A 25,929-nucleotide genomic window follows, 5' to 3' on the forward strand; every position below is an offset into this window, starting at 1 on the left:
GGCCAACCACATGTGAAGAAGGATGGTGATAAACAAGCCAAAAACCAAACATCATATTTTCCCGACTTGCTTACTCATCATCATCATCATCAAAGGCATGTCACCTGCTGCTGCTGCTTATGCTGTTATGGCTGACAATGTGAAAGTGCAAGCTTCAAAATGGAGCTCCCCTCTCGAATATAACACGAAAAATAATCACATGGAGGAAGTGAACCCGGACCAGGTTTTTGATTCCGCTTTTCCCAACCCACCCGACGTACAAAAGGAGAAAGATGAGAGTTTAACGGAGCAAGAAATCTTGATTTTATTTAGCCAAGGAGCATTTTCATCTTTGTAAGAGTCCAGTTGAGATTCCATCCCCGTGTTGCATGTCCATCCGACAGAATTGTTGTTTCCTAAAAGCCCGACCTGACTATCAAAGTGGAGAGAGAGAGCTAGAGAAAGAATGAGATGATGGGATTACTCGAGGTTCCTTCAACCACAGGCAGGCAGAAGCAGCAGCAAAGTACACACGTGTCTCGGGAGAAGAAATATACTGTTGTTATGTATGTTCTCTCTCGTATGACTGGAATTCTGAGGTGGTGGGCTTTCAGCGAACAGGATGACGGATGATGTTCATTTAATAATTTTGTATGTGGTGGTGGTGGGGAAAGGGATGTTGTTTGCTAGAGACTGAGGAGGAAAATGAAGGAAGCAGAGTGTCAGGAATAAAAATTTGATGCTTCTGTCATGAGTTTTAAAGAGAGATGTGTGTCAAAAGGGGTTTGTGAAATCTCGATCGTGCTCCTGGCACATATATGTACACATAGCAGCGCTTCTGTAAAGTGCTTCTCGCTTAGTTAGGTTAGCTCAGAGAATAAGAAGAGAGGGAGACGACGTAAGAAGGAAAGAGTTCCTTCGGCAAAAGCAGCCTCAAAATCAGATCAGAGCTCGCACAGAGAGAGAGAGAACCACTCAAAACTACAGACGTCCAAACCAACAAAGCCTTCTTAGAAAAATGGAGAAAGCTGCTGCTGCATTTAATGAAATGGGCCGTTTTTGACGGGCACTTCCTGATCTGCCCTCCCTTGTTCGGCTTTTTTTCACTACACTGAGCCCCAACAATGTTTCCAGACTAATTCGCCATTGGATTTGTACGTGGCTCCGAAACCAAGTACGAAATAGGAGGAGGATGACTCTTTCTCTGCTTGGTGGTGGTGGTAGTGGTCCTGCCGCTGCTGGTGGTGGTGGTGGTAGTGGTCCTGCCGCTGCTGGTGGTGGTGGTGGGTGTAGGGAATTATCAACAAATCCGAAATGGGTGTATCGTTGCCAAGAGATTGCTTCGGCCAAGAAGACGAAGACGACGAAGGCTGCTTGTTTATGACGGGGAATCATGTTTGGCAATTGCAACAGCTCCAAACTTCAAGCAGTTAGCGCCAGTCGAACCCATTCTTTTTGATCGATACAATTTTTTGTGGCCCTTGTTGGCTCTCCCTTCACTTCACTTGTCTCCTTCTCTCTCTCTCTCCTCTATCAGACCGGGACCCGTCATCTATTTATGTACTGCAACCTTTGGAACGCTGATGCAAATGTGACATCAGCATTTCAAAGGTCAAGGGATTCAAAATACATAGATGTAGTTTTCATAAGTATCTCGCCTCTCATGTGTGTCCAAACCATATTGTGTGCAGGAGGAGATCATGAAGGGGAAGAGAGGATAGGAATGAGGAGCACAGAATGATGCCTACGTCATCATGATCATCATGATCATGAGGGCGTAGTTTGTGCATATGTAGCGTAAGTAAAGGTAGTGATCAAGTAGGCGTGGCTTATGTGATCACGTATATATAGAGTAAGCAGAGAGAAGAAGAAAAAAGTGTAGTTTTAGATTCAGGATCAGCAGGTTAGTTTTAGTGATCATCAAGATCAAGTTCAAGGTTTTAGATTTTCGAAAACTTAATAATAAGTTCCCGTATAGATAATTAGTTAAAATATAAATTATAGCATTAGCTCTCCCACGTATTTATAATACGAGCATTTCTGTAAAATCAATATTTTTCAGTCGGTATTGATGTAAATAAATTTATTAATAATTGTTATAAAAAGTTATTTTCTACTACAAATTTATTGCACAACGTCACAAAGAAAAGGGGCATCCGCGAAAGTGGATGTGAATCAGGACACGCAATCCCACAATAGAATAGGGAGCGTTACAGTACTTTCTCCTCTCAGAAGAAGTAGCACTAGATGTATTTAACTCGTAACATAGTCTCGACACGGGAGGGATTCTTGAGTTTCGACTCTGGTGACGGAAAGATTCGAATGACTCACAAGGAGAAGATTAACGTTTCCAAGAATTTTGACAAATAGATTAAAACTCTACTGTTGTCGACGACGACGACGGCGACGGCGAAGACGACGACGATGACGACTTTGATTCGGTTTTTGTAGCGTAGCGATATTTTGACACATTTTACTTTTAGCACTTTTCTTCTTCACCGGGAGACACGAGGACGGCAATCTTTTCAATTTCTCGTCCTATCCCTTCTCCCTTTCTCTCTATCATCATCAACTACAATGTCTCCCCTTCGGCCTGGATTTGAGAAGAAATTAACAGACCCACCAGCAAAATCAATGCTGCTTCCTACCGAAATCTCTGTTCGTTTCGCTTCACTACGTCCTCCTCACAGCTCAGTGGACAAGACAAATGCGTTGCTACTGTTGACTTTGACTTTCTCGTATTGGGGACGACAGGAGCAGTAGTATTTAGCTTCTTGGTTGTTGTCGTCGTCGATGCAGTTCTTGCAACAGCAGGGGGCCTACAACAAATTATGGTTGCCGTTGTCCCCCGCAAATTCACGAGGTTGCTGCCAAACTCGGGACCATTTTCGGATTCAGATATTTTAAATGGTTTCTTAGAAATTGACTTGGCCAAAGCGTTTGTGAGTGAATGAGACGTGTGCGGTGATTGGTTAGTTGGTGGGGTGGCTGGCTGGCTGGGTGGGTGGATCGGGATTGGAATGCATTTGGTCCGTGAGATTGAGACGGATTTGCCACAAGACTGTTGATGAATGATGAAAAGCAACATGATTCACCACCGGCGAGACCAACTAGGAGTGCGGAACAGTAGTGGAACAAGCGGCTTGCCTGCCTTAACTCCAACCTTGTTTTAATCTCGTTTACTTTGCATGATCAAACAGTTGTTGGTTGGTTGAGGGGACGACGTCGACGATGACGTTGGGTTTACATTCGTAGAGTTGCCACTTTGACAGCCAAGCCGTAGTGGGAAGTCTAACGGCTCAGTTCTTGAACTTTTATCTCACTCGGTGTGTTTATTCAGCTGGTGCTTTCACCAACCAAACTGCATAACTTTCTTTAGATTAATTTGATTAATTCTCTTCATCAGTGGAATGCTCGCCCCAAATCAAACCGCTTCCGGCGGCCTTAAGGAGGTTCAAGACTGCAATCGCAGTGGTGCATTGTGGTGCCCACACAATAGAACTGCATAGAGCGACATTGACACTTGACTGTATTTCATTTAAGGCACAATGCACACCAAATTATGCAATTTCGTCGCTATAACTATGTCTCCCTCCGGGCATGGCAAACATGTTTCTCAATCTCAATCGTCACGGCGTAGCGTGGCGTGAGCCGACGAGACCCATTAAATTTTATTAATTAACTGACAAGAACAACAACAAAAGCAGACGGCGAGAATGAGATTGTGTCACCAATTTCGCCTTCTTCTTGTCCCCTCCCATGTTGATCATGAATTTTAGTTCCAACTTCTGTACATACTTCATCAACTCGATTTCGCCAGATGTATAATATCCAATATTTTGTGCAACAGCATGCATACACGTGCTATCATGTTGTTCAAAGATTTTTTCTGCGGACGGAGGCAGGCTGCGTGTTTCGATAATAGAAAAGAGTGAAAGTCGTGGTGCACATCTCGTGCTCAAATGTGGAGCAGTAGTTGGAACCACCACAAAAACTGGTCCAACTCCTCGTACCACTTTTAGTTCTGGACTTGGTGGTGGTACCCTTGAGGAAGGAAAGAAAAGAAGCAAGTGAGCGGCGCGTAGAAGGTCCGCGGAGAAAGCAAAGCCGTCTAGTGTTATGTTTCAGAATTTTCACAGAGTTTTGGCCGTTTTAGTGCTGAGCTTTCCTACGACTCGCACGCTCCGTTCGTCTCAGGTATTGTTTCACCCACGGTTTCTGTCCTCTCGTCTCGTTCAGAAATTTCCTGGTGGAATGTAAAAGACTCACTGCTGCTGAGTTGGCTTACTTCTTTTACCCCGTGCGGCGGAGGAGTTGACGTGGCCATCTAATAACATTAGTCTCTCTCTCGTACCCCTCTCTTTCTCTCACCAATTCCTACATTTTATTTGCATTCCATTACAACAACTCTGGCAAACGCAGCGTCGGAGAGAGAGTCACTCTCCGTGAACAGACCAGCACCATATCATGAGACTATTAGTGGAGAGAGGAAGAGGGGAAAGCGAGTGGCTTTCTCTCCACCTCCGCCTACTTACTTATTGCATCTACTTTCACAAATAAACCTGGTCCACCAACCAAACGACTGTCTCTTCATTCGAAATTATGTCTCTCTCTGTGTCGTCCCCAGCAGGAAAAAAAACAATGCTGCCATCACTCCACATAAAAATAAAAGGCAGCCTCCCTCTCTCTCTCTCTCTTCGTCCACCAGGCTAAGTGAAATTTGCTATTTTATGTATGTATGCGGAATAATTCAATCCCGAGGCCCATTTTCCCTTTAAACGGCTTCATTCCTCCAGACATAATTGGCATTGTCATATCACGTGACCTACGACAGAGTCAATTACGTTGGCAATTCCTCGCTGTGGTTGTCAACCAGTGAATTGCTTGCATTCAGAGCATTGTGCCCTGAATACGTAATGGGGCAAAGCGGAAGCATTATGTAGTAGTCGAGCCGTGTGTGTGTGGGGTGGACAACCACCACCATTTGTTGTTGGTTGGGTAGAATGTGCACCCATCCGTCCCTTTGCTGACCTCTCGTCCATTTTCTCTTGTCAAGCGATTGACGCTTATTTTCCCCATTGTCAACATTGATTCATCTTTTTCTCCTCCTTTTTTGCTCTGTGGAGAAGATGAATATCAATTGTGTCGTGTCCGACTAGACTTTTTTTCCATCGAATTGAAAAAAAGGAGAGTCTTACGCAACTTGACAAGAAGACGGACCCGTCATTTCATGTTTTGTTCTCTCTTCTTTTTTGTATAATAAAAAGGGAATAAAATAAATCCCATTTTTTCATCCCATGTCAAATTCTGGGTACAAATTATCCTCATATTTATTGGAGGATGACAATTCCACTGTAATTCCATTGTTGGATGGGGAAAGGTCGGTTAGTTATTCTATTATGGATGGACGTTTAAAAAGAAGGGTTCATTCATCGCCCCACAGCCGCATATCAGCATATCCATCCTGCCTGATCTACATGCATAGTTCGCAGACAGTTCAAATTTTTTAGTTGAAATTAACATAATGGGAAAACTTTCTCAATGTTTGTCTTCTACTTTTCCGGAGGAGGGAACGCTATTTAATGCTCCAGGGAAGGTGCGGCCTGTCTCCGTGTCTCTCTGACGGCATTTTTTTCCAACCCTCCCTGATTTCCCAGAATCCAATCCACCGTTCAGTGTGCCATCCACTTGTTAGTTGATAATTAAAGGAATATTCTTTCTCACCCACCAACTGTTTTGCATATCAAGCACAACCACTAAACTTTAGCCGGGTTTGGGAGCTATACGCAATAATGAATGAGTACGGGGCGGCTGGCATGGGTGCAAGTCATGAATATCTTGAATTTGCATCTTCCAACAATCGTTTACCAAGAGATGCGTGGGCCAGCATAACCATTCACTTTGATTGCGACGGCTATTAAGTTCCTGTTCTTCAACCTCATCTCACTTATCTTGAGTTTTGGTTGGAGCAAGAAAATCACAATGTCGCGTCCATTTCGTGTTGCAAATGAAAAAGCAAACTTTTCACGACTCTCCTGGTTAAATTTTCTGTGATGATTCTTTATGTAAAATACATGTACATACGTATGTACGTAGTGGGGGATGCATGTTATGGGTATCATGCATGCAGATAATGCTATTAGCTGCCGATGTTTGTGCGCAGTTAGACAGACGGCATCACAAGTATGGCGTAGACGCATATGTAATACTGCTGCTGCTGTGGATAATATGTATCTTTCTCCGCAATGTTGAATGGGACGCGATACGTGTAATGTAAAAGTCGTCAAAAATCCATGACTGCAACAATGTGGGGTTTCTGCAGTGGTTGGGCTTGCCTTATCGGGTCGTGTCGTTCTTGCAGTGGCCATTCATGGCTTTATTATACACCGTCTAACACTGCCTTCGACGGCCTACCAAGTTATTGCCCGGATACATACGTACATGCTCCTCTTATCATCACAGTTTCATTCCTCTGCACCCTGACGATTTTCCATATAAGCTTTTAAATTTGAATTTTAGTAGACAAAACAGCCTGTAGCTATCATTCTTAAATATCATCTTCTCTCTCTCTCTCTGGCTGAATAGGGTGATTTAACGACTCATCTCCTCCTCGGCACATGTGAACGTTCGAAGAGATGAATTTTTCAAAGGGTTTGATGTACCAAGTGGGCTGGAAATAAAACAACATTAGAGCGAAGAAGAAGTAGCAGGAGAAGAAGAAGGAGACGAAGAGTTGAACAAAAATAATAATGCGAGATAGATAGCCAAGGAGGACACGGAAGTTGGAAGATATTCCGTATATTTTTTAAGAGCGGCTACAGTATTTTTTCCTTCTTCCCTTCGTCTGCTTCTTCTCTTTTGGGTTTAATATTTTCATGTGCACCAAGAAGTACCACCGATTGTACTGCTTTCAATTCAACTATTTTACATCTCTGTGAGAATAAGAAATGTTGTTTTTGTTCGAGAAATATCATGCTGATGATCCACTCGGGTGGCTGGTTGAGCTTTGATAATAATAGAGATGAGATCTCCCCGAGTGACGCAAACTGTTTCAACACGAGAGAACATGGTGACCTCGGGGCAACTGCTCAATTTCAAAGAATAAATTTAAGGGCTTGGTCCTCTAGTTTCCTTCTTTGTGGGGATCGGGTCATCCCAGTGTCCACTTTCGACTACCACGAATTGACATCATCATTGCTTCATTGCCTCCGTACCTGCTGCCTGGTTGGATGGGTGGCTTATTGAAAAAATATTTCTTTTTTTCTCCTATCCGTAGACTTGGTTTTCACGGGTGAGTGGATATCAAAGATCTTCTCGCTCCCCTCAAAAAAATTCTCAACAAAGTCGAAAGGACCGACGAGGAGTAGTAGGAGCGTCTCATGGATAAACCAATATCTTGCTCCAAATCAATTTATGACCCCCAGCCAGCTTCCCGACTCACCCGATCTGCTTGCTTTTTTTACCGTTTTAAAGTAATTTCCCCATCGCATAGGGGCAGGTGATTAAATCACAAATTGCAAACTGGATCTAGTTCGTCGCTCTCTTCCTGTTCTTACAACTAGTGGCTTTCATCTCTGGAGAGAAAGAAGAATACATGGCAGCAGAGCCTTCTGTTGCTTCCTCGTCGGGTTATGGCGCTCCAGTTGGTTTGAATTTCCAATTTACAAAAGAGGAGAGAGAGAGAGAAATGGAGAAAGTGGATGGAGAAAGTTGAGCCGAGTTGGAAATGTGTTTCTTTGTATGCTCCACTCCAGCTTTATATTCTTCCTCTCTTCTTCTTCTCCTTCTCTAAGATGAGGCCGAGGCCGTTAGTAGTTTCAACTCGAGTTATTTAGTGCGCCTTGTCATCCTGCTCTTTGACTTGATATTGTTTAATAACATTTCTCCAACATTGTCTCACTCACACTCGGAGAATAAAATTATTTCATGGCCTCGTCCCGTCACATGTCTCAAAAAGAATTCCCTCCCTCTGCGACCCTTTCCTTCTTCGATCCTCCACTTCGTTTACTGCTCTCCGACTCCAACTTCCTCATCATCATCGGGATCGTCATCCCCACTTGGAGAACAACAAACAGGACAACTTTGCATTACAGAGGACGCCCACCACCACATCGACTAGATTTTCATCTCTCCACACCCTTATCTGTGCATGTCGGAGTGTGTAGGAGGCCAAAGTTTCACACCCGAAAACAAACAACAAAGTTACAACAGTCTCATGAATTGTGTGTATGTGTAGCAACAAAATGACGCTAAAGTTGCAGGGGAGAAAACAATCCGACTTATTATTGCGTCACCGTCGTCACCACCACCTGCACTCTCACTCGAGGTTAGTTTATTAGGTGTAGATCATTGAACACTGCTTATTCTCGGAAATGAGGAGAAAACATGTATGTGTAGTAGTTAGTTTGTAAGTTAGTTTGGTGGCGGTGGTGGTGGTGGTGGAGGTCGAAACAACGGGAAGAAGAACAAAACAGAGAGAAAGTTTACTTTATTCGCTGGTAATGCAACATTATGCTGGTGGGAATGGCTGAGTGACTGAGTGGTGGATGGAGACGGACGAAGTTGGAAATTTGTGTTAACAAGAACTTAATTAAGTCAAGTGTCGGGTTTCGGTGGGCTCTGGTTCTCTCTCTCTCTCTCTCAGTCCCATTCACTTGATTGCAACTACAAATATACAGCACCAGCAGCAGCAGGTCGTTGCAGTTAAATTAGGCTACGACTTTTTTTGAGAAAAGGAAATAGACGTTAAATGCAAATGGTCTCGTCATTTCTCTAAATAGGGCTCAGCTCGAGAGAAAAATTGGCCCATTCGGCGAGGAAAGAATGCGACTGATTATTACAAAATTAAGCAAATGAACACAAACAGCCTAGACCAAAATTGAGCCGGACGTTTCCATTCTCAGAGTCTCATCACTTGAGTGGGATTGCTAAATGAAGTAAACTACCAGCAGCTCTGGGCATCCTTTTAGCTCAGACTTTCACCCGCATCATCAAGGAAAGTTTCCTCCGTTGTCGTCGTTGAGGGAGATAATCCGCCGAGATTTTACTCAGGGAACGAGTTATACAACAGCAACATCATCAATACATAAACACAATCCAGGAATTATTTCAAGTTTGTCAATCTCCTGCATGGTGGCGGTGCAGGAGAGGAGGAAAGGTTGCCCACTTTTCGGCCGACAATGTACATATGAAGGCATTTTACTCCTTGAGCGCAAAACTGAGCCAACATTTCCTCATTTTCTGGCATTGTCTAACCTTAATCTGGAAAGTCTGAATGTCACGTCGGCGAGTGAGTCGTAATGAGAGAGGCGGCGGAGGAGGCGCGTAGGGGAGAGGACGCGTTTCTAATTTTGTACATCTCGTGTGATCTTTTTCACGAGTAATTAGAGGCGGCCGTGTCGTTGGGATTCTTTGTTTATCAAAATATCATCACGCCGGCTGACTGAGTGTGGCCCCACAACGCCGTTATTTCCTTTGAAAATGAGATGATGATTTTATCAGAGAACTGCCATCTTTTCTTCACAAGTTGTAAGGAGCAGAATTCATTTTCTTCTAACCGTCTCATTACAGTTCTAATCTGCTCGGGATTCCGGTTGCCAATGAAATGAAGTCATCTTTCCTTTTATATGGAAGTACACGCCTTTGCTGCTGCTGCTTCTGCTACTGCTGCTTTTGCTCAAAGGATAAGCCCTTCATTAGCAAGTTTCTTGCCCGTTAATGCACTCCATCCGGGCTTTAAACTCTATCAAAGGAGAGAACGGAGAGATGAGTGCATTTAGTCCAAGCCAAAACTCCTCGGAAATAATGTGACTGTTCTTTTATCGGAATAATATACATTTCCCGCATCACAAACCGGTTGCCAACTAGGCATAACTTAACTCATTATTGTGCTTCTCAGTGGTCCGATCCATTTCTTCATTCATTCTTGTTGCTGCTCCCCAATTTCAATCTCATCTTGTGCAATTTGCACCAAACTATCGTCATATCTCACCCTCACAACTTGGCAGTTTTCTAATTTGTTTCGGGACGCTTAATTGGGTTCTGCCCCTCCGCATTTGGATATCCAAATATGTGGCCTTCCGAGACGGCACGAGATAACGAGAGTGGAAACTGTTTCGTAATTATATTTGTTCTCACCTGCTTTTTCCAATCAGAAAAATGAAATTTTATTCTCGCACTCCACGAAATGTAATGACATCGTTAATTCTGATTACTCGTGGTCGTCGTCGTGTGTGTGCACATACATGTTTCTCTTGTATAACCATACATTTTATATGCGCCAGACGGTTATCTAACCTCGCGTGGCCTGGTCACGTAACAATGCATACGTACATAAATGAACAAGCAAATATGTATGCATGATCCAGATTCTGGTTTCAGCCTTCCAGCAGAGTGCGCTCTTTGACCAAACATTTGGGAAAGCAAAATCAGAGCCATTTTCAACAAGTTGGTCCTCCTATTTATTTGGTGAATTTTTGCATCTCTTCTATTTTAAAATGTAACGAGGCAAAGTTAAAAGCTTTGCTCTTTTGATCTATGCAGCAGAAGCGGGAGCAGCAGTGGACTTTTGAATGTCATCACGAGAGAAGCATTTTAAGCTTTCCCTTTGCATTCCCTTGAGACTTTTGGGACAGGGAACCGTTTGAAATCTCCTTAAGATCCAAAAGTAGGCGAAAAAAGAAGTATTCATGAGTCAATTTGCTATTACTTCTATTTGTTCTCTGATACATGATGAGAGCCAAAAAGTAAATAATCTATGCACGCGGAGAGAAAAAGTTCCCCCTGGACGAAAAGTATGTGAAGTGCCCCCAATTTGATCTACTCGTCGTCGTCATCGTCCTTGTCGAATACAACTTTGACTTCTGGTTCGTCTCTCTCTCTGCATTTACGAGCCTAACTGATGTACGAGTAGGGCGGGTGAACAAGCGGTCATTAAAAATTTACATCCTCTGGTCTTCCCATCCTTCTCCCTTGCTGAGAGAGAGAAAGTTTGTATCATCGTCAAAGTTGTTCTTCGACTTGAACGTTGAAAATGGGTCCATCCACGGGCACAGAGCCAAACTTTCTCTCCCCCACATCCGCCATCCTCTTCATCTGCTATTTAAAGTGGTGATACGACTGACTCTCCGTTGCTCAGATGCGATGAAATTGGGAGAAGACGGAGAAGGTGAGCCAGTAAGTGAACGAACGAGCCATTCATTTTCTCTCCAAACCATCCATACGGGCATCATCCACTCTCAATTACTATTCATACCTTACTCATCCATCCATCTATCCATTCAACCAGACCTTCGCAATTCCGCCGCACCACTTTCTGTTTATTCAATCCTCCGTCTCTCTTCCGTCTGCAGGAAGTAGCGTATGCAATCTGACCTTGAAGACGAAGGGGTAATATCGCTTCTCATATTTTTTTTTGCGTAACATTCTCTCCGCATGTATCGTCTCTTCTTTGGAGTCGTGAGCGGCTTGACAATAATTCCAAGAATATATTTCTTGTCAGAGATTGTGCTGCGAGGATGTGTGAGTGTAGTTCTTTGATTACTGTGGGGCCGAGGGGGCCTGGTGGGACTGGTCGCGAGGAAGCTGTCGCATCTATATCACTCCGTCTGACAAGAACGACAACAACGGGAGAAGAAGGAGAGGAGCCAAACAAAGCTTTTTCATCCCAGGTTTACTATCTCTCTCGCCTTATGAACTCGTCTCATCCTTCCGAAACACCTGATGATCATGAGCTGCGTACGTATATCCCTTCCTTCGAGGTAAAGGTGACAATCTCTGCCTTCAAAATTTATCTCTTTAAACCATTTCGCTCCACTCAACTTTCTCTCCCACACAAAAATCTCGCCCACTGGGCCACCCTCAAAACAAGAACGCCAAGATTTCTTTACACGTGTTGGTTCGGGTGACGATCATCGCTGCACTTATTTTTAGAGAATCTCAGAACATGATCTTCCACTTTTTTTTACAAGAGTGAACAACGTATCCGATGTCTCATTAATAAATCGTGTCTCTCTCGGCAGAACAAAGGGTACAAAAATGGGTAAAAGAGCATGTCAGTTCATGTATGCTCCTCCTCCCAGCCTTCGCTTGGTGTTTGTCCTATCACTGCATAAAAATTAATGGGGTCTTGTTCCGGAATGAAGAAGTCGTTTATTTTAACGATTGAATGCTTCATATAATCTGTCTTCAATCGTTGCAAATGTAAATAAATTATCTATTCTGTGTCGAGATTATGTTAAATTTATTCCTACATTACTTCTGCTCCTACACACTGACAGCAGAAGCAGCAGCAGAGAAAGCAGATCGAGTAACGCTGCAGGAAGAAGATGACAGTAAAAATTTCTCAGAGTTTGGTTTCCAAACTAAATCTCGGCTCGTTCTCCCTCCGTTGCCTTATTTTTCGCTTTGTTTCAGTTAACGACGTGAGGGAAATCTTAAGTGGGGTTTCAAATCATCAGTCAACTGTTTTATTTTATATTGGGCAATTAAATAGGAATGAGTCTCATTTTTTGTGATTTACGTACGTGATCTGTTTAAATACTGTGATTTGGCTGGAATTAAAGACACTATAGTGACTGGCTGACCATCTATTTAGCATACGCAATATGTAGCTACATTGATACTGGGTAAACAATAAGATTCAAATTTCTTCAATTACGGCGACCACGTTGAGGCCCAAGTTTCATAAACCTTCCACACAATTAAATGTTTACAATGCGTTTCAGGAAGTTTTCAAGCAAAGAAAGTATTTTGACAGGTGCGTTGGTTGCGAAACTAAGCAAATAGCAAAAACCAAAGAAAGCAGGTGCGTGAGTGAGTTAGCGAGTGTGAATGTGGGAGAGAAAGAGAGAGGAAAGAAATAAATAAGCGGGCTTAAGAACATCCATTCGAGAAGAAAGCAAGCGAGCACTTATGTACAAAGCTGAGAATAGCCTCGAGTGTATGAAAATGTGCTTCCTTCCATACATACGAGTAGTTAAGGTAATAAATACCACCCATTATTATGATGGTGGTTTCGTCCAACCAAATAGAAAGAAAGGAGGAGGTTCGTGGAAATGTTGTCACAATTCCAGTCAAGCATGTCGCTCTCTTTTCCAACTACTTTTCCCTCTCTCTCTTTCTCTCCAGTAAAAAGTGTACCGTTTTCTAGTTAAATTTGATGAAACGTATAGGAGACAACGAGAACGAACGGGAGCTTTCGAATTTGAAAAAGAAGGTTTTTTTACCACCGCGAAACGACTTTTCCATCCACCTGCATTGCCTCAGGTTGTAAATTCCCACCGCATTATGTTCTTTTTTATTTTTTAGTAATATTATTAGCATTTCTTTGTCCCATGGAAGCATAAAATGATGAAACGGAATAAAAATAAGGTACTCATACACCACACCACGCTCCCTAATGTGCATGCATACGAGACATGTCGATGAGAAAGTGAGACGAGATGGGTTTTATATTTCTTATGTCAATTTGCATCCCGAGTGTTGAAAAGTCATGGATCGGGTGACATTTTCCTTCCTCGATTCATGTTTATATTGGGGATAGAGTTTCATATCAAGCCCCATGAATATCTGATGCGAAAGTGGTGGTGGTGGTGGTGACGATGGTGTTAAGGATACAATGCATATCTCTGCACAAAAAGGTAGTCAGGTTGAATGGAGAGATAATAATTTATCACCAGATGCCTGTGATTGGAGCATGAATCGTACGTACCACTTATTTCTGCCATTGTTCATAATTATTTGTGCAGATTAGTGCAGATTTGATAGACACAGCAGGAGAAGAAAGGGAAAGTTGTGAGGAGTGAAAGTTGGTTGGTTGGTTGGTGCGAGTAATCGGGCAAAGAGTAGCCCGAGTAGTCGAAGAAAGAGAAAGTATGGCACGGTTGACAAGGAGGCGCAATAGGGCAAAGGATTTGTTGACGGGTGGAGAGAAAGAGAGAGAGAGAACTGGCGAAGAAAGTGAGTGAATTGGATCGTATTTCAAAACAGATCAGAATTTATTGTTTTATCAAGTAGATTTGAGAGTATTCGAGGGACGGTAAAAAGACCAAGTGTGTTCTCTCCCCAAAATCAGGCAGAGCCAAATCAGTCGGAACTGTATTGATGGAAATCACTCTGGCTGATTTCTGACTGGAGAAAGTGACACGACTCCTCTTGTCGGACTGACTCTCTTCTCTCGATATCCAACTTTTACTCTCTCGCAATGCGAAACTAAGCGCCTTGATTGAATGATGGCCCAGCACAAAGGGAAAGGCGTGTGCCGTGGTGGTGGTGGATAGTCGTGGGTGAGTTTTTTTCTACTGCTTCGCCATGATGCAGTTGTGTGTGTGTGTGTGGGCCCACAAGTTGGAGTTATACGTATACATTTAGTGAAAAACGGATGGATAAAGTGGAGAAGAGTTCGACAGAGAAGAAAATATTCGCATCAAATTCTATTACTTGCTTGGCTGCTTCGGTACACAACTCGAGAGAGAGACTCATTTTCTGTCATATATCTATTTAACTGTCAACCCTCCCTATTCCCATCCGTACCGTACTCGTCTATTCAAATAAGTGCGCCCACCTCCTTATTTTTCCCCATTTATTATCACAACCTGGGCGCTGCTTCTTCACAGAAAAGTAGACACGTACGTATCCGAGGTCAAAGAGGGGCGACATTACCCAGAAGCCTTACAAACTGCTCATTCAATAATAATAACAATAGGGATGATGAAATTCTTGCTCGCAACCAGTTATTTTCGTGTTGTAATCCATCCATCCATCCATCCATCCATCCACCGGTGGAGTTGTTGTAGTCGCTGGTCGTGTACGTAGGCCGCGACTGCTCGAGGGGGTGAGGGTACAAGGCAGCTGGAGAAATTGCGCTTGTTTCTGAAATACTAAATTCCAGACGGGGGAATCATGGGATGGCCGCAGGTGAAATTTCCGAGAAGAATGTCAGACATTTAATTACTGACATCAAAAACAACATTCCACTGCTAAATAATATCCACTGGACCTGCAATCACTCCAAAACTAAAAAGTTGTACAAAACATAAGTAGCACATCGCTACTAGTGGCATATGCTACAGCTCTGATTTCCCCAACCTGTTCATAGCTAATACACACACACACACACGAGTAATAATAACGTACTAAGTCGAGACTCGTAATAATAACTTTCTCCCCTGTACTCGAGAATAGTGAGCAACATTCAAAGCTACGTATGAAGAGAAAAGCTACGGGGAGGAGGAGATCCATAAATGGCTCTGAATGGAAAGTAACTTGAAAATAGGAGAAAGCGTCGGATGCGTTGTTTTACGTCCAGCACACCACAGCCTCCTCACTCACCAAAGAGAGAGAGAGAGAGAGAGTGGCCTTTTGCTTTCTTAATGAAGGGTGAGAGAGAGAGAGGGAAAGAGAGAGAGAGATGATGTGAGCACTAAGGCTCAGATTTCTTTGACGCTGGCGAGATGAGTCTCATTTCTTGTTGCACACAAAGAAACATATTCGAATCTCCAACCATTTCATTTCTCTCACATTCCAAGTTTTCATTCCATTCAAGGAATTTAGTTCAAGCCCTCAGTTTATTTTTTACAAGTATTTTCCTTTGTTGAGCAGAGAGAGAGAGAGAGAAGGCTCGTTTGAGAAACCTTACATTATTATCCCAAAAGTTATATGTTAAAACACGTTTGTAGTTGAGCGTGTGGATGTATACATATGTATCAAAGGAGGAAAAGTTAATGGTATCTCCATGTCTGTGTGTCTGACTAGGGCTGCCTCTTTTTCAAACTAATATTTAATTTCTTTGGGAGGAAATTGAGAAAACTCGAAGCTTTTCTAACAACTTTCACCTTGGGGAAAAGTGTACAAAAGTCCAATTTGTGAATTGCCCGTTTCTAAGCCACCTCCAATTTTAAGAATTATATAACAACCAGAAGCCAAGTTCTTCCTTCCAGCACAATGAGAATAGAATCAAGTACAATATACTCGACATCAACATACACGCAATTTGCATAACAAGGTTTGCTTGGATTTGATCTCAAAATAAAATTCGTTTTATCTACCCTGATTTCGTTCGCTGCGAGTGCCATTTGTTCATAAAACTATATTACAGTTTCCTTATCTCGAGATCACATTGCAAGCGCCAATGCACAATAAATCTCTGACATTGTAACCAAAAACAAGCAGGAAGTACACGTGTAAATGCAAAATACAGACTGACAAATTTTGAAGATAGGCATAATAAAAAATTTTATTCTAAGGCATTTCTTGTATCATGAAGGTGCGTTACAAAAATGGTTTTAATTTCGAATCAGCCACGAAATTTGTGGGAAATGGAAGCAACAAGCTGCCTAACAGCAAGATTCCATGTTTAGTAAGGGAATAAATTAAATTTGAAAGTTTAAAGTTTTGAAATTTGGTTAAAAATTCAAAATGTTTTGTAATTTCGTTGCTCAGAGTAAAAAATTTGTTCAGTTTGAAATGAAAATATTTCCTAGAACGTTTTTCCGTACGTAACCAGGAAATAAAAAATCCATATGATACCTTAACTTAAGTGCGGTTGTAAATATGTACTTGGTCAGCTGGGGTCGAAGAGCTGTCTGACCATACGCCCTTGCAAGAATGTGCTAGATTGTCCTTCACAAATTCATAGAACTTTCTGAAATGAGATACACGAATAAAAGTGACCTCGACGACTGAGTCGACGAGGGTAATCCCGAGACTGTTGAATATTTAGCATAAAATGCGATTATTTTTCAAAATTAAATAATTTGGTAAACCGGTCTCCAGATGCACACAAATTAGGCAATTTTTGAGGTAAGTATCATACATCAAAATTGTTGGAAGCCGAAAAAAGCAATATATCATTTCATTCAAATGTAGGAACAGATGCTACTCTACAATTTTTTTGTTCTACGTAATTTAAGTAAATTTAATTGATTTTCGACAGGTTGTTTACAATGAAAGAATCCAAATCATAAACTTATCACCACAAAAAAAAACATGTTTCGTTCATTCATATTGTATTCTTCGCCGTTTCGTCTTCGGCTTGTGATTTTAGACCTGGATTCACGGCCCGAATATCCACGGTGCACCACCATCATCCCGTCCATGGATGTCATTGGGACTCTTATTTAAGATTATTTTGATCCCTTGATGCTCACCGTGGTGGGTTAGTGGTGATGATGTGGTTTCACTCAGGAGTGTTTGTTTTATGGCCTGTTTTTTTATATAACTGGTCGTAACAACAAGTCCTACTTTTTCTCTGAGAAAAGACAGTATTTTTTTTCTGGGGTACTGTTATTTGCAAATGTTTTCTGGTTTTTGGTCTAGAAAAGGAAATTGTTTAGAAAATGAGTGGACTTGTTAATCGGAAGTAGCGACGGGAAGGTAGCCGTAGTGGCCATGTCTTGAGGGAATAGTCTGACTTGGAAAGAACATGCAAGTGGAGTTTGTACATAGTTGGTTGGTTTTGGTGCTAAAAGGAGCAGAGGGGAGACCTCATTTGATATTGATAGTCTGTTTAAAAGAGGAAATGAGATCGGTTTTCAGCAAGTATTCCTCCCAGCCGTGGAGAGCACGAGAGAGAGAGGAGAGACTTGTCTCAGGAGAGATGCGAATTTTGATGGCTGCTCAACTTTCTTTTAATGTTGCAAGCCTTCAAACCTTCAAGCCTTCCACTCGTTAAATACAACTTTGTTTGAAATTGAAAGCCACGTTATGGGCACGTAATGCTGTGGAATGGTCTCTGTATGTCTCTCTCTCGGAAAGCCGTGTTGTTCTTGTCGGTCCTCCTGCTGCCGAAATTCAATTTTTTGGTTACGGGAATTATTTCCTCCACTGGTCTCGAAAGGGTTGGGCTCGAGAGACTTTTAATTTTACATTAGGCTATCATGTCATGGGCTTGTTTAGCCTGATGATCATGCGGGTTGTAGGATTGTAGTCCGTCGTAATTTCATCGAGATGATGGGCACGAGGAGGAGAAAGCCAAGTACAACCCAGTAAACGAGTTGGTTGGCTGCTAAGCTCGGGGAGCATGAGATGAACATGCATTGTTGGTGAACGACCAGACCATCCACTTGTTTGGTCTCTCTCACGCAAAGTCATGCCAAAAAGCGAGATTCCTCTCCTCTCTTAATGCCAACTTATGTTGTTGTTTGTGTCCCCTATTCTTGTCGCCTCCTGTGTGGCGGAAAAATTCGTTGGACACTGTCTCGTGTGTTTTTTCGTGTCGTTTCTTTCCTCAAAGAAGCAGCAGCCGTGGCTACATGGGAATAAGAGGAGAGCGCATATAGGCCCAGTCTCGATGAGTCTCTTTGATGGATCCTCTGTCATCTTACTGAGATGTTGATAGCTCAAGAAGAAGTTGGGACTGCGTGCTTTCTTCTTCTTCTTCTTCTCTCCCTCAAAAATTCTTTCGAGTTGCCACAACTAACTACTGTCCATGGTGGAAATAAAACTGCTCTGCTGCGGGTCTGCCGTCCAGCAGCAGCAGCAGCCCGGATGACCCACTCAATATAGCTTGTTTTATTTCTGGGAATTAATGGAATGCTTTTCCGCCGAGCCACTTTCACTCTTTGTTTGGTGTGTAGGCGAGATCAAAAGTATTTGTTACTTGTCATGAGCCAACATGTTTATATTTTGGGCTTCTTGTTCACTATAGGCTGTGGTTTGGTCAGAAGTTGAGAACTCGTGCATGTATGTATGCATTATTTCCATCTCTCCACCATCTATTTACGACTCGTGGATAAGGATATGGAGGAACTATGCCGTCTTAATAAATGATCATTGTGGGTTGGCCAAGATGGAGAGGATGGGTCGTCTTGGTCGTCGGAACTTGTTGTGTGTACGTTGGTTGAGTGAAATCTGAGGGATGTTGTTGTGTAGCAATGTAGTTTTCGTCCTCTCTGTCTTGTTTTAAAAGCCTCCTTCACTTGTTCTTGTTTTTGTTGGGAGTATGAGAGGAATTTGGGCTCCCTATTCTTCCCACCCGCAGTTTCCGGAAGGACATTTACATCCACAGAGAGGAGTTTGTTGGGTGGGGTGAAAGTCTTCTGATGGGGAAATGGGTTTCTTATCATTCTTGCCGGATTTCACGCATATCTTACACATTGTTCCAATGCCCATTAGAGACCGACAAAATTTATTTTTTACAGCGACTACTTCAACTTCACCCACATGTCTTCCCCCCATATTGTGAGTGTATATGTGTGTAATGTGGACTGGCGTGGATGGGCTGGTCGCCATTAGAGTTGCAAAGACTTAACTTATTTGCCATGCATTTCTTCTTCCTCTTCCCCAAGAACCAAGAGCAAGAGCCCATACGTACATACGTACGGACCACGCTACTGGTGCTCCCCTCCAAGGAGAAACAAGAAGCAAAACTGGTTTTTATTCCCTTTTTCTTCTCTGCTCTGCTCTCTCCCAGATTGTCCCAGAGATTTAAGAAATTTATTTTACTCCATCCACTTCTCTCCTCCTTTGTTATTTATTTTTATTTGTATTTTTGTCGCCAGTCCAAAAAAAACTCTCTTATTCATACAAAGAATCTCCCCCGACCAGCAGCAGACTTTCGCTTCAAATGTGGATCTTTTTCTTATAATTACTCTCCATTGTGGGTGGCACTGCACTTGGCATACAACTGGACGCAACATTTCTATTCTACAGCCACTTTTCTCTACTTTATTGCTACACATGCTACCAGGAGAAAATAAGTATGAGGAGCAGAAAAGTTGCATTATTTTGTAATCCTGCTGGTATACGGGGACAACAAGGAGCGACCTTTTTCGGTGCGGGGGAGAGTCGAGTACATTCCTAAGTTGACACTCTTTTTAGGCTGTTTTCACACATTCGCATAATTTATTCTGGGGTACTACTCATATTCTTGTGCAAAAATGTGCAACTACTTTCATGCGAAGAGTCGCATGTTGGTGGAGGACGAATAATAATGAAGGTTTTGTTTTCTGGTATTTTTTCAGGATATGAAGGTGAATTGGGCGGCTTCATCACCAATCACGCAGTCCAAGCCTGACACGAGCAGTAAGTTCCTTCCTCTGGAGATATATCTTTATCTGCTTCTTTCATCACATAGCTATTACAAAAATGGTTACGTTACGCATTCCGATTTGGTTTCTCTCTTTCTGCTGGTGTGCATCCTAGTGTACGTACGTACGTACTTGGAGTAATACCCGTTAGTACGTAGCTCTGTGAGGGTTGTGTGTGTGTGTGTAGAAGGAATGTAAACGTTAAACAAATTGAACAAGGGAGCAGTTGCAAAGCGGGGCCGAATCACTCAAAAAGTAGAGTTTTCATCTCCGATAAAAGCCATTTGTCGGATCGAGCCCCATATGCGCAACCCTGGTTGTGTAATAAAATTGGAAAGTATCCGCATTTGGATAACTGCATGATTACTGCATCATCTTCATCGCTCAAGTGTCACTTGTAATCGGACCCTATGAAGTGCAGATGTTGTCCGTCCATCCCTCCGCCACCCCTCCGCCCGCCCGAGACCACCGATTTCCACACCCACCCAATCACTTTCCTTCATTGAAATATATTATATTTTTCCCCTCTTTACGAAATGGATTACATGCAAAGTACTGACCATCAGCTTCTCCTTGCACCACGTTCTCGCCAAGCAGTTTGATTTTTTCCGGACACTAGTTTCATGACCTAACGGGGACATAAAGTTGAAATCGTCCAACTTGTTATCCTCTCCTCCGTGGTGGTGGTGGTTGCTGTGTGGGATGATGGTTTTGTGTAGCAATTGGGGGGATGGGGGGAGAAAGAGACGACACGAGGAGGAGAGAGAGGAACGCCATGAATAGGTAAAGTCAATTTCAGATTAAACTGCAGTCATAAAGCTTCTTGTTGTAGTCTAACGAGCACGAGTGCTACGTACACCGGACTTTTGATGATACTTGAAACAGAATGGCTAAATACCACCATCACATCAGCCAGTCGTTCCTGGCTGTTTGTGCAGGGGCGTGGTGCTGGTGTGTTGCGTTATGTGGGAAGAAGAACGCGTCAGTAATTCCGACCGAGTAGATAGTGTCCACAGCTCAGAGTTTGGATGCATGTGTCTTGTTGTAGTACTGCCGCTTTAAATTATTAATCGAGATCCCTCATGATTCACTTTTCTCGTGGCTTTGCTTGGGCCTCATTTCCTTTGTGCCTTACACGACGGCATGTACATACGTGCGGGCGGGCCGTAACAATGAGGAACAATGGATTATTCCGCTTTACCCACCACGGTCCACTGCGACCAGACCATGTTATTATCTCTGGGTTTACTTTTGTGCTCTGAAACATACTCACCGACCGCAATTCTCTCCACTGCCCAGCTTTTCTTTGTTGATCCGTATTGTTGCTACCAGAGGAGGAGTAGTTGGTTGGACATTGTGCATGGATGGAGAGGATAAATATGATGTATGGGAGAGGAAGCTGGGGATTGTATTAGTGAGACCATCATAACCCTCAGTGGCAGGCAGGCTGGTGGGTAACAGCAGTCGTCCTCCTCCACTAATCCCGTTTGTTTATGAATTAATAAACTCAAAGAATCAAGCCGAGTTCATGAAATGAAAACTTGTGGCAAGGTATTCATGCCGTTGGCTTCACAGCGTCGTCCTCCTCCTTTCTCTCTCCTCCCTGTGGTCCCCAGAAACGCCAACGCCACAAGAAAATGTGGTGAATACGGCATATTACCAAGATTTTGCAACAATTCGTCCAATCCGGCTCGTAATCTTTTTCACCCTCCCTCCGCTCTGCTCCAAAGTCAGGAATGAATGGAGATAAACGCTCCGGGATAAAGTTGGTTAAGCCCAAGTCGAGGTTCGAAATGAAGTTTCCTCCACCAACAGTCAGGTCGTTTTCTAGCACAAAGTATGATATCCTTCGTACGTACCCAGCGCAGACACAGGTTTCGCATAAGCTTGCGATTCAACTCATTAAGGCTTCACCTCCGCCGTGGATGCAATTTACTTATTTTTACGACATTTTCTTCACTTTATATCGTGTGTGTGTGCTCACTTCCCTGATTTAATTTAGTTCTGGTGAAAGATTTCATATTCTTTTTTTTACTAGGGTGGCTTACCCTGCGTTATCTACACACAGCACAAAAGCGCTAGTCGTGTTGTATGGTGGTGAATTGTATTGTGAACCGTATCGCGATTTCCCATCAAATAGTACATGCATTCTCATCCCTCCAATTAGTAATTGAACTTATGGTCATGTTATTGCCAGTAAAACAAAGACTGGGATGATGGCGGTGTCCTGGTGGGTGACACATTCTGCTTGTGGCATCATTTCATAAAGTGAGCAGACCATTCTTATCATCACCTCATCACCTGATGCTGATGGTCGTGGTGGTGGTGGTGGTGGTGATTGTGATGATGCAACAAAGTAATCGGGCGGCGGGTCGTGGATATGGGTATTGGAAAGTGAAAGGCCTTTCTTTCTTCCCCATTCAGCCATCCGACACCACATCAAGCAAACCTCGATCATCATGAAGGCGCGATACACCGTTTAATTAATTAGCCAAATGCATGCCTGTCCATTAATTAGGGGGGAAACAAAAGGAGCTGATGGAGAGTGTATGAGGGTGGGAATGAAAAAGGTGGTGGTGTTGGGTCTAAAGTGGGGCGTCCATTGTTGCTCTGATGGAATTTGGCTTGGTGTGACACTAAGTGTACGTATGAACGTACGTCTGAGCGTATATGTAGCAGGAGAGAGGAGGAAGAATGTTCCGTCTGACGCGTCTCCCTAGTTGTCGTACGTATGTAAGCTGGCAGCGGATGAGAGCATGTCACAAGAAGAATAATGGGATTGACGATAGTGGTGATGTGATCGATAAAGTAAGAAGAATTTGGTTGGGTTGGCCCATCACATCATGTCCTTATTCCGAAAAGTACTTGTTGTGTTGCATCAGAGAGGAGAGGAGGCAAAGAACACAAAATATGAAGCGTGTAATGGTGACGAGTGGTGTTGTAGCAATTTAAAATCGCCAATTCTAGTCACGTCAAATGCCTTCAATTGGCTGTCGGTCGAGATCGCAGTTTTGTCGAGTTGGCATTTCACGTCGTCCAAAACTATGTATTCTTGGACTTGCTGCTGCATCCACTTTTTCCGGTCAAGAACAGAGTGGTACGTACGTACGTACGAGGAGGAGTATTACCGGGGCACATTTCTCTACTGACCAAGCAGCAGTCTGTGGGGTCGCTATCTACCTAGGCATTCAGGTCCTGGGCGATGCGGTGTGGTGCGCTTTAGGTCTGAGTGACCAATTGTCTGGACACAATGGAGGAATTTGTTAGCTATCTCCTGTCCATTTATTTATTCTTGGATGGAGTGAGTGCGGGTCGTATCAGTGGCCGTGTTGTGAAAGGATGTTGTTCTTGGTTCCTTCATGCGGGCCAATGTTGTTTAAAATGTCATGGAGTTGCTTTTGACGAGGGATTACAACAACGGAAGAGAGAGAAAGCCAGAGAAAGATGCAGTATCCATCCATCCATCTATCCGACTTGTTGTGTGAGATCGGCCTTTTTCGGCCTGGGTTTCGGGTTCGCGGAGAAAGTGGTGGTTGTCGTATGTCGCTGCTGAGAGAGAGCAGAGAGCTGGCTAGCCGTGCTTTCATATGCCCCTACTCAGAGCTCCCAGCGACGTTCAGCCATCCACTTGTTGTTCAGTGCTCGATAGTTCTCCACTCTTTCTACCAAGCCAATCAGCCCCACTCGGAGGAAACAACACCTTCTTCTGTCCAAGGCAGGCTCCTTTCCCACACACTGCTCAAGTTGGTCGAGGCGAGTGCAGAGCTCTGTTCCTCTCTTTCTCTCTCCCAGTTTCACTACACACACTTTCTCTCCGTCACTTTGTTGTCCCCAACCTCTGAACCTGTTGACACCGTGGTGAGCGTCGAAGGAACCAGGAAGAATCTCACTTTCACCCTTTGAAGCATCTCTCGTGTGACGACTTGCTCGCTTCAGTGACTCATCAAAGGCGAAGGGAAAATCTCAGTTAGTTGTCTGTTTGGGGTGAATGAGACGAATCTCTCCTCGATCCTTGTCAACTCGATTGTACTGAAAAGGTCCTCATTTTTTGGACTTGGTTGGGCACACAGCGTGTCTCAAGATCGCCAAGACGGACTCCGACCTCTTATTCCCCTCTTCTGCCTTGAGTCCGCCCCAATTCCATGCCAAAGTGTATCTCCCCGCAAATTGTTGCTGTCCGTCCGGGCCCGCCGCTGGTCTGTTGACGTCTCCGCTTCTTCGACACCCCAGCGGCATGTTGGCCACCATGTCAGCACTCATGCTCCCCACGACCGCGTCCGTCGCACACATGGGCGCCACAGCCCCCTCTCATATGCCCCTGCTCGCCGTGGGTCCAAACACCAAACACGGCTTGGACGGCCTCAAGTCACCCTCCGGATCTAAGTCAGGTACGTACGTAGGCAGGCAAGAAAAGCCAAAAACAACCGACGGCAGTTCATCATCATAATGCAATGTTGAGAAATGTGGTGGTGGTGATGGTGGGAAAGCACAGTAGCCTTTTTCCCGACCGACTTTGGGGGAGAGTGAAGAAAAGTAGTGAAGCTGACAGATTGGAGAAAGTACAGGAGGAGCAGAGTTTCGGTGGGTTGTGGGAAACGGTGTGTGCTCAAATGATTATTTATCAAACAAAAAATGTTGGGAAAGTTGAGCAGCGAGGAGAAAGAAGAAGAAGGGAAAGTTAGTAGATGAGCTCCGTTTTTCCACCGCCACGACTGCTACCTTTTTACCTGTTGAATCTTTTTCTTCTTAACTTTTCCACTCATGACGGTGATGTCGTGCTCAACTGCTGTCTCCGCTGCTCACATTCCCCTCTCTCTCTTTCGCTCTCTCTCTCTCTCTCCTCCGTCGCAATGAAGAATGATAAACTCTGACTAAATTGCCTTCTCTATCTCTTCTCCGCCTCCTTTCACTTACTCCCCAACCTGCGAAAGCAATAAAATTTAATTAGACCTCTCTTCATTTTAATCACCGATAAATCATCATTTGAAATTTCTTGCACGCAGACAACAAGTCCTCCTCGCACTAATATGTCTTCTTCTTCTTCTGTCTCTCCTTTATCATTATCGTCCTCCGCTCGTCGTGGTGGTGGTGATCTATTATCATCATCCCCGTGTGATATACTCACTGATACTGCCACCACCAGCCACCCGCTGATTGCATGCTGCTCCTCCTGCTTACCTGTTGCAACAGGAGGTACACACACACACACACCGGAGAACTAACAGCCTTGAGGCTTTCTCTGTCCTAGAAGTTTAGTTTGGCTTCGCTCAGTCCCCGTTTCCGGTTGGAGGGATGATTAAGCTAGGAAATTGATGATTGATCGCCTGCGGAAGAAGTTGGCCATTTTTCATGACTCAATTCATTATGAGGCTTATTCATTATGAGGGGTCGATGAATCATCTGTTTTTGAAATTCGTCCTTCTCCATGTCTTTCGGTCGTGGGTAGGGGTTCAGTGTGAATCAGTCATTTGTGATGCCTCAGAAAATTGTGGGAAAGAGCGGGCGGATTTCACCTTTACAACCAGACAGCTTGACTTGCTTGTGCTGCAGGCTATTTGCTGCTTCCACCCCATTGTGCTCTTCCTCCTGTGCGGGGAGACAGTAGCTTTTTGTTGCATCGTCACGACATGCAGGTAATGAAAAATATGAGCCACATTCAGTCATGTAGCAGCAGCATTGTGTTGGCTGCCACTTTCTCCAGTCTGCCCTCTCTCATGACTCGATTTGGCTATTATATTGGCTGGCTGGTTGGTACAGATTGGAGAAAGTGAATTTAAACGAGTGGAAAAGAAAGTGGAAAATTTTATGGGTTTTGGAGAGAGAGAGAGAGGCTAATAAATTGGCGTGTAGCGGAAGGAGGCAAGATGAAAAGAGTTGTATATAAGGAGAGAGAGAGAGAGAGAGAGAAGTGAATGAGGTGGAT

At 43.6% G+C, this 25,929-nt stretch overlaps 1 protein-coding gene across 2 annotated transcripts in view; it reads left to right on the forward strand.

Annotated features, from left to right (window-relative positions):
- LOC110858008 (nucleolysin TIA-1) overlaps positions 1-25,929 on the forward strand; it is a 53,691-nt gene that overhangs the window by 5,530 nt on the left and 22,232 nt on the right. The window contains exon 2 of one of the 2 annotated variants that reach the window (XM_022106634.2): positions 19,941-20,001. In XM_022106634.2, the coding sequence (XP_021962326.1) occupies positions 19,941-20,001 (61 nt within the window). Of the gene's footprint in view, positions 1-19,940; positions 20,002-23,619; positions 24,395-25,929 lie in introns of those variants that run through there. The other variant, XM_022106633.2, reaches the window with a different exon arrangement.

Source organism: Folsomia candida, unplaced genomic scaffold (assembly GCF_002217175.1).
Source record: "Folsomia candida strain VU population unplaced genomic scaffold, ASM221717v1 Fcan01_Sc020, whole genome shotgun sequence".
NCBI classification, from domain to species: domain Eukaryota; kingdom Metazoa; phylum Arthropoda; class Collembola; order Entomobryomorpha; family Isotomidae; genus Folsomia; species Folsomia candida.